The sequence below is a fragment of the Quercus lobata genome, chromosome 9 (genome assembly GCF_001633185.2).
Source record: "Quercus lobata isolate SW786 chromosome 9, ValleyOak3.0 Primary Assembly, whole genome shotgun sequence".
NCBI classification, from domain to species: domain Eukaryota; kingdom Viridiplantae; phylum Streptophyta; class Magnoliopsida; order Fagales; family Fagaceae; genus Quercus; species Quercus lobata.
Genome location: NC_044912.1, coordinates 33,148,641 through 33,164,262, shown reverse-complemented (window position 1 = coordinate 33,164,262; position 15,622 = coordinate 33,148,641). Strand labels below are relative to the sequence as shown.

Genomic DNA, 15,622 nt, shown 5'->3' with positions numbered 1-15,622 from the left:
AAGTAGTGCTTTTCAGAGAGAAAACCCTAGCAAATACACTTGAGAGTTAGAGATTGTTATACCTACAATCCTCTACACATCTTCTCTTGGTTTTCCTCTACTCCTACCTCTCCATCTTTACATCCTTGAGAGGCTTTTAGCCCAAACACTTACCACACCCAATCTGAGTGTTAAGTGAGGTTTTGGTGCTATTGGGAAGCATTGGAAGGTGCCATTTAGTGGCGGATGCAATCGGGCTGAATTGTAGGATCTGGAAAGTTAGAGAAGACAAGACTCCGAGAAGTCCATTTGTAGCAGGAGTTTGGAGGGCTCAAGTATATGAGGTAGACTAGACTTGGAGGGTCTTTTGTTATTCGTGTACTCCAACTATATTCTCTAGTGGATCAATTTCGACTTGGAGGGCCGCGGAGAGGTTTTTCTCCGAGTTCTTTGGTTTCCTCTTTGATAACACATCTTAGTGTTATCTTGTATTTGCATCTCTCTTTCCTACTCTTTAAACTTTCATTTTATTGTTCATTGTGGATGGATATGGCTTAGAGTAGTGTTATCGGCATATTGCACTTGTTTACTTTTATTCCGCACTTTGATAAGTTAGGGTAAAAGCAATCTAGCTGTTATTTTTAATTTAGGGTCTAAACAAGCTCTAGTATTTCACACTAATTGGAGTTTTCAATACACATATCAAATTTTATGCCAATTGAATAGTATTTACCATATGATTTATAAACTTATTTTTTATGCATAGTTTTAAACTAAAAAAAAAAAAACTTGCAATTTGAACAATTTATTGATGACATAACTATTGATATTTAATTTTCTAGAAATTTTGCAAGCATAGGAGATATAAGAAAAGATGTAATCCAATAGTGGATTTTTCAAAATTCACTTCCAATAAAAAGATATTAAGGAAGGTTAGGCTACAACCAATTTTGTAGCTAAATTTTGTTCAATTTATTATATTTCTAACATCATTCATTCAAATAATTTTTTATTATTGTAAAGTTGTGATTTACAACTATATTTTATGTTGGCTTTATTTCATGACAAAAAGTGTTGGAAATTGAATTAATTTTATTCCTTATATTTTGTGGGATTTTATTGTATTGGGTTTAGTATTAAGTTGGTGAAGAATCAGTCCAGTTTCGCGACTAGCTCGCAAGAAGTTCGCGAGAAGAGTAACCTGTGAAAAGGGCACGTGAGAAGCATATGCTGGAAGCTAAATAGTCAAGTGCTAGGCTGTATTTTGCGAGTGCTTCCTGAGATAGGCCATCTTGCAATGTACCCGCGAAGCATTCTGCCTAGAGAATTTCAAGTGTGACTTTCTTACCCTTCACTCACACTATATATACCCCCTTTACCCACAAAATTAAGAGAGGCTATTAAGAGAGAAAAACCTTAGATAGGTTTTCTACAACACAACACACTCATCTTTTAGAGAGAAAGCTACTCATCCTTAGAGAGAAATCATTGTAGTCTCTTCTCCTTCCCTCTCCCATTGTCATACCTTGAGAGAAAATTTGTATCCAAACACAACTAACACCTATTCAGAGTGTAAAGAGTGTTTTGGAGCTTGGTAAGTTTTAGGGATTTGCCAAAAGAAGCCGGTGAGGCTTGGCGGATGCAATTGGGCGTATTGTGGGATCCGGAAAGTTAAAGAAGACATGACTCTGAGAAGTCCGTTGGTAGTAGGAGTTTGGAGGGCTCAAGTACATGAGGTAGACTAGGCTTGGAGGGTCTTTTGTTATTTGTGTACTCCAACTTTGTTCTCTAGTGGATCGATTTCGACTTGGAGGATTGCTTTTTCATCGAGTTCTTCGATTTTCTCTTCGATAACACGTCTTGGTGTTATCATATATTTGCATTTCTCTTCCTTTACTCTTGTGCTTTACATTTATTGTTTGTTGTTCATGTTTATGCATTAGAGTAGTATCGGTTCATAGCGCACATTTACTCTTGTTCCGCACTTTGATTAAGTAAGAGTAAAAGTAATCTAGCCGTAATTTTTTTTTATTTGGGGTCTAAACAAGCTTATGTGTTTTAGCACAAATCCAAGCCCTTTCAATTATCTTCTTGAAGTATTAAAAAAAAAAAAAGCATATTACAAAATAAAAAGAATTGATTTTTGTTATAAAAAAATTATGATAACACTAGTTAAATATTATTTAAGTGATAACAAAAAGACTTATTTAAATATATCTCCTTAGGCCTCCAAATTTGTTCAGCAACCCTGTTCTTATTGCTCCAAATACATAATCCATGCACCCAGAGGCATGGATGTCTCTCCAAGTAGATCGGTTAGTGGTTCCATTTCTTTGGATAAGAACATGTCTACTTGTGAATTGTGATTCTTTGAAGAGTCTAGATTTTGATTATATTGACAATAAGGACACTTATGCAGTTAACATCGATGGAGAGAATCAGAGAAAGACAGGTAAAAGTCTCCAAATTTCAGACAATGCAGAAAAAAGCAGGTTTCTTTTTCTAAAAGATTGAGAGTTAATATTTTTCATTGCATTCAAGTCTCCGACCTGATCCTTATCTTTTGGTCTCGGTTAATTTAAAAGGAAAGGAAGTGAAGAATATATACACGAGGTTTTCGTTTTCAGTTCTGATATTATTTCATATTTAGTTTTATATGCAACAAATAAATAAGCTGGAATCAATGAAATATGTCACTGACGATAATGAAGTTTCTAAAATTTCCTAAGACTTATGAAGCAGAGCAGACATAAACTGGGCCTTAACACCACTAAGTTGGATTAAGAAATTCTATGATACACAAGTCATTACATTAAAAAACTGTAGCTGTCATGCCTATTATTATAACTAGCCGCGAATCCACTCGTTGCGCGTGATAATTCTTTTTATGGTGATTTTATTAATTTTTTTTTTTTTTACAATTTAAACTAATCTAATAATGAGTAATGTATTTCGTAATTATATTTTTATTTATTATAGGAACAATCATAAATGTAATATAGGAACAATCCAAAACACCAAAAAAACCTAAACTGAAAAAAATTAATAATACTTAACAATGATTAATTGAACCAATATTAGGATAAAATTATGTTTTTGATAATCTATTAAGGTTATTTTCTTTGTAGAAATTATAATTTCGCCGCCCAAAACATATTATCAAATAAACAATTATTAGAAAAATCTAAAAATTAAATTTCTATACATGCATTGTTATAAAATAATAATAATAAAAATAAAATTGCAAAAGTTAAAATTTGTCACCTATCCAATTATTTTTGTTTGGCTAACCTTTGCTTTTCTTTAAATAAATGACATTATAGAGTACTTCTAATACAACTATTAAGAGTACTTTGTTCACCACAAAGGATTAGAAAATAAACAAAAATTAGTAAAGTCTCATAGTTTAACATCTAAATTGAGCACTATAAAAAATTATGCTATGTAACAGAATAAATACCAAATTATCTAAATTAGCTATATAATAGAATAATATTATATTTTTATATGCTATATTTAATTCTTTAGAACGCAATAGGATAACATTTAACAATCAAAGAGAATAAAAAAAAAAAAACAACAACAACAATTTAAAAAACAAAACTAAATCACAATTTAAAAAACAAAACTAAATTGCATTAACCTAAAATAGAGTTTTAAAGAATATAAAAAAAATATCAACCTAAAGTAGAGATGCAAGAAAAATAAAAAAAATCCACCAAAAAATTTAGAGAGAGAGAGAGAGAGAGAGAGAGAGAGGGAGAGAGAGAGGGAACCTTTTTTTTTTTGAGGGTAAACTATGCATAGAATAGAAGAGATAGTGACAAATTTATAGTAAGAGGGTGTGAATAAGAAGAGACAAAAATAAAGGAAGATGAAGCGAAAGAGGAAGAATGATATGAATGTAGAGGGTAGTGGGGAGATAAAAAGGTAAGGGAGGGAGAAAAATTGAAGAAGTAGTGGAGAGATGAAATGGTAAGGGAGAGAGAAAGGTTGGAGAAGTGTAAATATTAAAAAAAATAAATGTTAAAACAATTATAATAAAATTGGAAAAAAAAAAAACCCTAAAGCTTGAAAGGCTTCAACGTTTTTTTGTTTTTTTTTTTTTATAAATTTTTTAAAGCTAAAAAGGCTCACACAAAACCCTAAAACTGAACTGAAAAATATTTGGGTTGGGCTTGATAGTGGAACTAAATAAATAAGAGGTGGACTGGATTAATTATATAGATTTATTATAGGGTGATAGTGGAAGTAAATAAATAAGTAGTGGGCTACATTTATAGGACTGAAAATTGTAAAAACTATTTTAAAATTGTAGGACAAATTATATTTTAAAAAAGAAAAGAAAAAAAGAATGACGTGATAACTGATGTGGCATAATGTAAGAGCAACAACATTAAACGCTACGCTTCAGCTTTTAATAATATATAGATGAAAGATTATAATTTTAAATCTATGGCCATACCAGATACATATATCAGGACATAAAACAAACCAAATTGTAGTAGTGTTAATGTTGGAAGGAAAATTGTTTTATGTCCTATTAAGATTATATTGGATAAATCCATCCTTACAGGACATAAAACAGAACAAACTGTAAATTACATCATAACCTCCCCCACTGGGCACCCAGACAGAGTGAAAAGAAACTAGGACTGCATCAAGTTGTACTTCACTTTGGAGAAAAAGAGAGGGAGTAGCAACCAAAAAAAAAAAAAAAAACTCTTTTAAAATAAATTTACTTGAATTAGAAAGAAGTTACTAAGGCTCACTTGCTGATGTGATTACATATAAAAAAGAATCTTGTAATTTGAGTAAGTTTCCATAGTATGCCTCAGGTTATTCTGTAAAGTAGAACATCAGTTGTGTGGCACCCAAAATACTTTTTACTAGAAAATGAATAATAAATAAAAAGCCTAGGAAATATGTCTCAGTCATCTCGGAATCTGCCTCATCTAGAATTATAATCATGTATGGTGGACATGGATAACCCCTGAAGTATTGAACCGAAAAATAAGTAAATACTTGTTAAAAGCACATAGAAGAAAATGTAAACTGAAATGGGAATAATAATTGTTACAAATTATGAGTACACACCCTTGATGCGGACCAGAACCTACAGCCACAGCAGCAAACTCTTTGATCTTCATCCGAACAACGTTGATGCATTCAACTCCGGCCCCGAGACTTGTAGAGCTCAGGGCTGCAATACATACTGGTTTTATTCCATAGGGAAGACCGACAAATTGAGGCTAGCAAGTCCATTAAGATGATGGTATAATGTTGTCAGGATGACAGCAAAAATGCTTTAAAAAAAAAAACTAAAAGATCAGAGCTCCAGATAGTAATATAGGTATTAGATGTTATTGTGTCAATCATCTAGAAATACTTGGTCTGCAGTGAGGGGTCAACACTGCGAATTGGCATATCAAAAAAATACAAGATCTCCGTGAAAAAGATCTTGATGTTTCTTCCATTCGCTTTAGAACCAAAAAACAAAACAAACCTTGCATAGAAAATTTTCCATTGAAACAAACAGATACATGCTTTACTTTTAAGCAAAAGTGGGGCATATTTTGATATAAGGGGAGCGTACTTCACAGTCTTTTCGCGGGGGTGGGGGGGGGTGGGGCGTGCTAGAGGCAAATGCAATGCAATGTTAAAGAATGTTTTCTATTTTATTCCAACGTTTTAAAATCTTAACTGAGAAGTAGTAACATTAATTTGTCGGCAATTACTCATTATTTCTTGCCCTAGCCGCTCTCTGAGTCGCCAGAACGTAGAACCTTGTTATCTTCCCCAGAATGATAACTCCTCCCCTCTGTTAATCCTCCTTAGCAGTAGGGTTCCTCTTGACCTCTGTCCTTCTCACATGTGGTCTACCCTTTCTCTCATACCCCTTCAATTTTGCTTTACCCCATGGAAGATATTCTTTATGATTGGAAAAAACTCTCACTGACAGAGGAGGAAGATACCAAGCTTAGTCTGTCGAAGTCCAAAAACTTACGCAGCAAGGAGTTTGTATTTGCTGCAAAGTTTCTTACAAAGAGAGCCCTTAACGTGGAAGCAATAGGTCGCACGTTTAAACCGTTATGGAGAGTCAAAAAGGATTTCAAGGTGCGCGAAGCAGGAGATCATATTCTTTTGTTTGTATTTGAACTCGAAACAAATGCAAAATGGGTCCTCGCCAACGAACCTTGGACCTTCGATAAACATGTAGTCCTTTTACAGAGATTTGATGGGTCTACACCGGCAAGGTATTTGAGGTTTACCAATCTGAAAATATAGGTGCAAATACATGGATTGCCGATGTGTATGCTTGATTCAAAGATGGCAATCGAGTTAGGAGAAACACTAGTCCAAGTAACACCATGCAAGAATTCTAGTGAATTGGTGGGAGGTGATTTCCTACTTGTTCATGTGGAGATCGATGTATCAAAGCCTCTTTGTCGAGGTCGAAGGATAGCACTAGATGATAATGAGGAAATCTAGGTTTCATTCAAATACGAGAAACTTCCTAATTTTTGCTATTGGTGTGGTGTGGTGTGATCTCACACGATGGGAAGGAATGCAAAGTCTGGTTAACAAGAAAGGATTTAGAAATCACAGAGCCTCATGAATATGGACCGTGGTTGAGAGCTGTGCCTTACAATCCAGGGAAAACTCTATTCATTGTGGTTCCTGGCATGGGTGACGGTCTGGGTGGAGTCTCAAGACCTTCTTAACGTTCAAATACTGAGAAGTCCTCTGCGACGGCAACCAGATCAACCGGAGAAAGGTCTACACGGTCTGCATCCGATGAGAAGGAAGGCACTGACCTGATGAATGTGATGAACATGGAAACCCAAGATTCAGGGGAGCATATCACGCTGAATGCCCGAAAAAATAGCAACTCGATATCTGAGGTATTTAATTCTAACCCAAATTTAACTTCCTTCCATACTGAACACATTGATTTTGAAACGCAGATATAGGAAATAGATTCTGATATTGGCAAGTTTGACAAATGTGGAGTACACGTGGATAATATTTTATTTGGTGCCTCATACGTCCCACTAATTAATGAGAAGCAACTAGCTCCCTCCATGCCAGCTCAGTCACTAGTCACTCAGGAGCAAATAGACCACGTGACAGAGAACTCCCCATCTCCCAACCAAGGTAGCTGAACCTCGCACATGGAAGAAATTGGCAAAAGAAAATTCTATGGAGACTGACACACCACAGACCCCCACGGCAAAAAAAAGAAGCAGAGAAGGAGTAGAGTATTTTCTTCAGTTACCTACCAAAAAACTACAGGTTTCGAAGGGAGAAAGTTAGCAAAACTCAATGGCGGAGGTTACTCAGCAGCTCCACCAAGTACAGTGAGTCTCATAGTATGGAACTGTCGCGTGCTTGGGAACCTGCGTACAGGGAAGAAGCTTGAAGTATTAATTCGGGCAAAAGATCCCTCCGTCGTGTTTTTAGCCGAAACATGGGCGGATGAAGCTAGGCTAAAAGAAGTTCAAAGAAATATTAATTTTGACAATCTGTTTTATGTGGAAAAAAATCCTAGAGGTGGTGGGGGTTTGGCTCTCTCTATTGGAAAAATTCCAATGATGTTTACGAGGATTCTTTTTCCAAATACCACATTGATTCAATAATTAATAAAGGTGGTGATGAAGCACGGAGATTTACAGGTTTTTACGGAGAACCGGCAACACACAAGAGAGTTGAAGCATGGAATAAACTGAGGTTGCTCAATTCCAAACATGATCTTCCTTGGCTTTGTGTTGGGGATTTTAATGAAATAACAAGAAGCTCAGAAAAATTGTGAGGAAATAATAGAAGTCAGGCTCAGATTCAACTTTTCAGGGATGTTATAGATGGATGCGAATTTCTTGATCTCGGCTATGTGGGAGACCAATTTACATGGAGAAAACATTTTGTGGATGGACATTCACTATGGGAGAGATTAGACCGAGGGTTGGCCAACCACAAGTGGTTCATGAAATTTACAGGCTCAAAAATTAACCATCTGCACTCAGATTCTTCGGATCACTCTCCACTGTGGATCACCCTGAATGGTTTAGACATTCCTTCTTTTGCTAAACCATTCAGGTTTGAAGAAATGTGGCTTTCTGACTGTGGGTGCTCAAATATTTTTGAGGCGGTTTGGCTGTCAAGGGAAGAAGAGGAAGATCACGACCATGTCATTCGCAAAATAGATAAATGTGGTAAAGAGCTTCGCAAATGGGAGAGAGACTGCTTTGGGAATGTCAAAATGATATTGAGCCGTAAGAGAAAGGATTTAAAGGAGGCTGAAAAATTAGCCATGAGAACTAGAAATAATTAGCAAGTCCTTGTGTTGCAAAAGGAGATAGCCGAATTGGTTGATAAAGAAAATAGACTTTGGTTCCAAAGATCAAAGGTCATGTGGGCTAAATTTGGAGATAGAAATTCAAAATTTTTTCACAGCCATGCTTCTCAGAGGAAGAGGAAAAATTTGATCTGAAAACTGAAAGATCCAAATGGCCGAGTGGTGGATACCAATGACGACATAGCTGAATGTCATGTGCAATACTGCCAAGACCTCCTCTAGTCAACCAACCAGCAATTTTGTACCTTGGCTACAAATTCCATTCAGAAAGTAATTACTAAGGAAATGAATTCCATGCTCTCATCTGAATTCACTCAGATGGAGGTTAAGCAAACCATCAACCAAATGGCCCTACTAAAGGCACCCAGACCTGATGGTATGCCTCCTCTCTTTTATCAGTATTATTGGAACTTAATTGGAGATGATATATCTAATTTTGTGTTGCATTATCTTAATTCTGCTACTTTACCTGATCACCTCAATCACACTTTTATTACCCTCATTCCAAAATAGAAAAATCTTGAATTTGCCTATAAATTTAGACTGATCAATTTGTGCAATGTACTGTATAAAATTTTCTCAAAAGTTCTAGAAAATAGACTTAAGAAAATTTTTCCAAATATTATTACTGAGAATCAGAGTGCTTTCACAAAAAGTTGCCTTATTTCTGACAATATTTTGGTAGCTTTTGAGTCTTTACATAGTATGCAGAAGCACATAGGGAAGGACGATTATATGACCATTAAGTTGGACATGAGTAAAGCATATGATAGAATGGAGTGAGATTATCTGTCTTCAGTTATGGAAAAAATGGGGTTCAATGAGCATTGGATCCGTCTTATGATGCTATGTGCCAAAACTATGACATTCCATATTGAAGAATGGGGAACCCAAAGGCATGATCACTCCAACAAGAGGCATTAAACAAGGAGACCCACTTTCTCCCTTCCTATTTTTACATTGCACTGAGGGCCTAAATGGGCTGATCAATAGCCCACCTTTTGTTTGCAAATGATAGCTTATTGTTTTGCAGGGCCACCATAGAGGAGTGCCAACGAGTTCTGGACATATTGAAAGTGTATGGGAGATGTTTAGGTCAGCAGATTAATCGAAGCAAGACAACAATCTTCTTCAGTAAATCTACTAGTGATGATACTAGAAATCAAATAAAGTTCGCGCTGGGGGTTCCATAAATTATTCAGTATGAAAGATACTTGGGATTACCATCCCTGGTGGGTAGAAACAAAAAAGTAAGCTTCAACTATATAAAGGAACGAGTCTAGAAAAAATTATAGGGCTGGAAGGAGAAACTCCTATCACAAGCTAGAGGGAAATTTTAATCAAAGCAATTGTCCAAGCTATTCTAACTTATACAATGAGTTGTTTCAAACTTCCTTTGGGATTTTGCTCATAAATCGAAAGACTAATATGAAGATTTTGGTGGAGTCAGAAAGGAGAAAGGAGGAAAGTTCACTGGGTGAAATGGGATACACTTTGCCTCCCAAAAAAGGAAGGTGGTATGGGCTTCAAGGATCTAGCCAACTTCAACGATGCTCTCTTGGCTAAGCAATCTTGGAGATTACTTCATAATAAGTACTCCCTCTTCTATAGAGTCTTTAAAATGAAGTTTTTTCCACATTGCAGCATTTGGGAGGCTCAAGAATCTAGCACCGGTTCATACGCTTGGCCTAGCATTTTAAAGGGAAGAGATGTTCTGCTCAAGGGTGCAAGACGAAGGGTTGGTTGCAGAAAGGCCATTAGCATATGGAATGATGCATGGTTACCATCTTTGGAGCACCCATAAGTCTTATCTAATATGGTACCAGGTTTTGAAGATGGGAGAGTTTCGGACATCATCAATCCATTCACAAGAACATGGGACTTAAACTTAGTGCATGGATTATTGTCACCTGATGAAGCTGCTTTGGTTCTCAGAACTCCATTGAGCCGCACTCCTGTGGAGGAAAAGATCATTTGGCCTTTCACCCCCTCAGGTAAGTATACTGTAAGCTCAGGTTCAAAGTTCTTAACTAAACTCAACTCTGTGAAGATTCCTACAGCTAACCAGCAGCGACAAAATGGAATTTGGAATCAGATTTGGGGGCTCAACGTCCCTAATAAAGTGTGGCATTTTATGTGGCTAGTGTGCAAGGAAGATATACAAACAAAGCACAACTTATTAAGGAGGAAGATTTTATTGGAAGACAAGTGCGAACAATGTGGTGTGGAGTCCGAAACGGCAGTCCATGCATTATGGGAATGTGCCATGCTAGACGAAATATGGGAGGCTGTTCCAGGCTTTAAAGATCGGAGATAGTATGCAATTTCAAACACTAGAGATCTAATTAGTGTGTTTCACGATAAAAGAAAAAACTTGGAACTCATGGCTATGGTGATGTGGACGATTTGGCATCAACGCAACCAACTCCGAGTTAGTTCAAATGTTTTTCCCAAAGCACAAGTTCTTCAACAAGCTACCCAGTCTTTGGCCACCTTCCAACAGAGCCAACAATCCCTCATTCAGCCATCTGCAACCTCTCGACCTCAGCCCCGTGCTCATTGGAGTCCGCCTCCTTCGAATTGCCTTAAACTGAACTTTGATGGAGCTGTTTTTCGGGAGTTTGGCAAGGTTGGTCTGGGGGTGGTAGTTCATGATTGTCAAGGAAATGCGACAGCCTTGTGGTCAAAACAAGCCCCTTTACCATTTTCTTCAGACATAGTGGAAGCCATGACAGCAACAAGGGCGATGACCTTTGCACAGGAACTTGGTATTGCAGAATTTATACTCGAAGGAGATTTGGAAGTAGTGATAAACTCTCTTCGAAGCAAGGAAGCCTCGCTATCTTCTTTTGGCTATCTTCTTGAGTCAGCTAAGTCCACTCTAGTTTCTAGTAAATGTATTGCCTTCTCCCATGTTCGTAGAATTGGTAATAAAGTAGTCCATAACCTAGCTAGACATGCAAGATTGTCAGAGGTTTGTCGGTGTGGGTGGAGGATGTTCCACCACACCTAGTTGATGTACTCTTTGCCGACCCTAGTTGATTTTATAAAAGTAGTAGACTTCATTCAAAAAAAAAAAAAAACCTGAGAAGTAGTATCAATGAAATTGAATGCTAAAGAAATTTGTTAATGCCTCGAAAACTATTTAGATATTGTAGAGCTATATGTCCCCCTAAATGTTTTGAAATTTTTATATAATAAAGTTCGGCCCAAAATATTTTAAACTATATTTTCCAAAAGGTTAAAATTACAAATTAATGATCTTTTTAATAGTCATATTATAGGTTGGAGCAAGATAATTCCAAACATATTTAGAGTCTAACATTTTTCCAATCATTTATAGACAAAGTTTGGCTACAAAAAAAAAAAAAAAAAATTAACACCACAATATATTTTGAAAATCTAATAATCTGATTGCATGTTTTTATGCTTTATATATGCACATTAATTTCGTGTCAATCGGATTTTATTTACTACTTGATCCATAAACTTATTTTTTAGGTATAATTTTAGATTTCAAAAACTTGAAATTTTAACAAATCCACCATTGGATTACATTTTCTTCTTACATTCTCCATGTTTGCAAAACTTTCAAAAGATCAAAGATCAATAGTTATGTTATCAATTATTACAAGCACTCATCGCCAATAAACCCTCCCAAAGAAAAGTGTGGGGGTTGTCGCTTGTTAAACACAGTGTGACTTGTGTAGACACTAGGGTGATGTGTATGTGAGTAAGTCTTTTTATCTATTTTTCCATTTTTTAAGAGTTGCCACAAACCATGAAAATTTTAAGGTGTGCTTGATCACCTATTTCTAATTTATTTTATTACTTAGTAGCTAATGGATTTTCCTAAAACATGGATTTGGGAATTAGGTTACCTGTGGAGAAGGTGTTAGCTATAGGTACCCCACGGCACTTATCCTAAGGGATTGTAAACACAAAATCTCAAGTTTGAAAATCAAACAATTGAATATGTTTCACAAGTGTAAATTTGTATTGATGAATTTGTAGGTACAATTCTCTATATTTAGATTCTAATACAATAGAATAATCCTCTAATTCGATCTCTTTAGAAAAGTATTCAATTCAAGTATTGTGTCGATGTAATCTTGACTCGGACACAAGATGTCCTCCACTTGGACTGGAAAATGGATCAAAAGATCTTCAAAATGAAATTGGGATGAATCTCTAGCTGTGTGCTTGTTAGAGATTTCTTATTCTTCATGTTCTTCGAATGTTCTTGATCTTCTAAGATTTGTGGTGAAAGTTCTACAGGGTTTTAGAGCTTGAAATCAATGAAGTTTTGATGGATCAAAATCTTTGAAGTTTGTAGAGGCGTTGAAGCATGATTCTAGTAGAACTTTGAGACTTGTAAGAATGATTTGGATGAATGTTTTTCAAATGTTCTTTGTCTTTGAAGATTTGTAGTGGAAGTTCTTTGGAGCTTTAAAGGCTTGGATTCATAGAGCTTCACTAATTTGTAGTCCCTTGGTGTTTATGGGGGTTTTTAAGCTTGATTCCAATGAACTTTTGAGATCTAGAAGGATGACTTGAATGAATTTGCTTCGAATGTTCTTCGTATTCGAAAGTTGAAGTTTTTGGAGGCTTTGGAGCTTAATTCCAATAGAGATTTGAGACTTCTGAGTGTGTCTCCATCTGTCCCTATAAGACTGAGGAGGGTCTTTACTTATAGGAGTCTTATGGAGGTGTGATGACACGTGATTGGCTATTATGAATGACATGTGTCATAATTTAAATGGAGAGACTTTATGTCTATTCTTGACTAGATTATTTGATTAGCCATAGTGCTTTAATTTAAACTGCTTATGTCATTTAAATTAACACATGCTAATGTTTGATTGGTTCTCAAATATTCTTTGTAATTTTTATTCTTTGACACTTGGAATATTGTTATTGACCTCTGAATAATAATAGTGGAACCCACTAAGTAGCACGTGACACTTTGTGATTGGTTGCAAAATAACTAAAGAATTTTCATTTGGAAATCCATGGACATGTGAGCATGTGAATATATACAAGCTATTCTATGAAATGGCATGTGAAATGTATGAACATGTGAGCAAATATGAATATATACAAGCTATCCTAAGGAATAACATGTTAAATTTATGAACATGTGAGCATGTGAATATGTACAATCATAGGGAATAACATCTTAAATGCATAAATGTGTGAGTAAGCGAATATATGTGAGCTACCCTAAGAAATGACATGTTAAATGCCAAATATTTGAGCGTGTGAATATGTACAACTATCCTAGGAAATAAGGGGTAATTATTAAGTACTCCTAAAGTACCATAAATGCATATTCTCTCCTCTCACATAACTGTGGGTCTAACTAAATAAATTAATGGTGGAACCCACAATTCATGTGAGATGGGGGAGTATGCATTTATAGTACTCCTAAAGTATTCAATAATTTTCCGGAAATAAGAGAGTATGAGTACAATCTAGCATATATGCACTAAAGGAAATATGGAGTCAAGTATGGCCTTCCTCCCTTTTTTAAAGAGACTAAATAAATCCCCAATTTAAATACTCAATTAAAATAATAACAACAAAGTTAAATGTTAGCTTCTTCTCAAAAAAAAAAAAAAAAAAAAAGAAAAGAAAGAAAGAAAGTAAAATGTTAGCTTTTGGAGGGGAGAGGGGGTGGAATTGTTTGGTTTAATTGTGTGGTCCATAGGCTTAAAGAATTTAAGCCATGGGCTAAGCAACATTTGAGTGTTTTTTTGTTTTTTGGTTGTTGTTGAGAAAAAGGCTTTATTTTGGAAAATGAGGATCTAAAAAAAAAAAAAAAATCCCCCAAGGGGGTTTTTTTTAATGAAAAATCTCATGAGGTTTTAGTGAAAAAATTGTCTTATAGGGCTTTTGGTGAAAATTATCATGAGTTTTGTTTTGGAAATTTCCTAAAAAAGATTATTTCTCATGAGTTTTTATTTTGGAAGGCATTGAAAACACTTTTTGGTGAAAACCCGTTTGGAAACAAGTTTTGAAATCAATTTGTTTGGCAAAATTATTTGAAATTAATTGAAAAATATAATTCTACAAAATCATTTTGATGTAAGACTATGGATCTACAATGTTAACTATTAAGATAACACATTATACCCGGCTTTTTCTAAATGGAAAAATTAACCAATATAACCACATAAACATAGATGATATATATCACGCAAGAATCCAATGCATAAAGACATATACATCATATTATTCAAGTAGTACATGTCTATCTAAGAAATTTCATCACACAAAAATCCATGTACATCATATTCAGGCATATATCTAATGGAAATTACATCACCATTTTCATATAGTCATGGCATTAAAAGCATGCTCCATGGACAAAATAGATGAGGTATGTATATAAATGAGTAAGGACATAGCATATGTTGGCCATACAAAAATGGGTAAATAACAATGCAATAGTAGTAGTCTTCAAATTCCAATAAAACATCACATTATATCCATGTAATCAACCATCTATCATGTGAATCAATCAACAATCAAGAAAATAAAAATGAGTATAAAATGAGTATTTGAAATTGAAATTAAAAGCAATCAAAGTATGTAAAATGTGTTCTTTGACTTACTACAATAGATAATTCAGTTAAACGAAGCATGCAAGTGAGAAAATTGAAAAATGTGGTCTATAGAAATTATAGTAAAACATGTTTATTGTTATTACATGAACATAAACATATAAATCAAAATGCTAGAATTAATATGGAAATCAAGATGTATTCGAAGCAAGCAAACAAAATATGCCAATTGAAAAATAAAAGCAATCAAAGCATGTAAAACATGTTATTTGACATACGACAATTAATAATTCAATTAAACGAAGCATGCAAGTTAGAAAATTCAAAATTTTAGTAAAACACCCATAGAAGTTTGAATTAAATGAAAAAAAGAAGAAGGGGAAGAGGTTTTGAACTCTTTGGATATGTTTTGAGATGATTTGCAATTACATGAAGTTTGTTAAAAAAAAGAAAAAAAACATTACCTATCTTTCGATAGTTATCTGCAAAGCTAACAAAGAGGTAGTGCACAGGAACAACATTAATTGAGGTTCCATCTTCAACCGGAGGTTCCAATCTTATTCTAGTATATTCAAATTAAATTAAAATTTCTCTTAATTTGACTAACTCATCACTAAATCATGTTTTATTTTTTATTTTAAGTTAATAATTTTTTTTCTTTTCATTTTAATAATAAAAAAGTAATGTCTCACATATTGCACATACAAAATATAACTTACAC

The 15,622-nt window shown here is 34.8% G+C and overlaps 1 protein-coding gene across 1 annotated transcript; it reads left to right on the top strand.

The window, feature by feature from the left end:
- Nucleotides 1–10,718: 10,718 nt before the first annotated feature.
- LOC115961616 lies at nt 10,719–11,348 on the top strand. Its single transcript, XM_031080564.1, has one exon. The coding sequence runs from the start codon at nt 10,719–10,721 to the stop codon at nt 11,346–11,348; it is 630 nt and encodes a 209-aa protein (XP_030936424.1).
- Nucleotides 11,349–15,622: the final 4,274 nt, after the last annotated feature.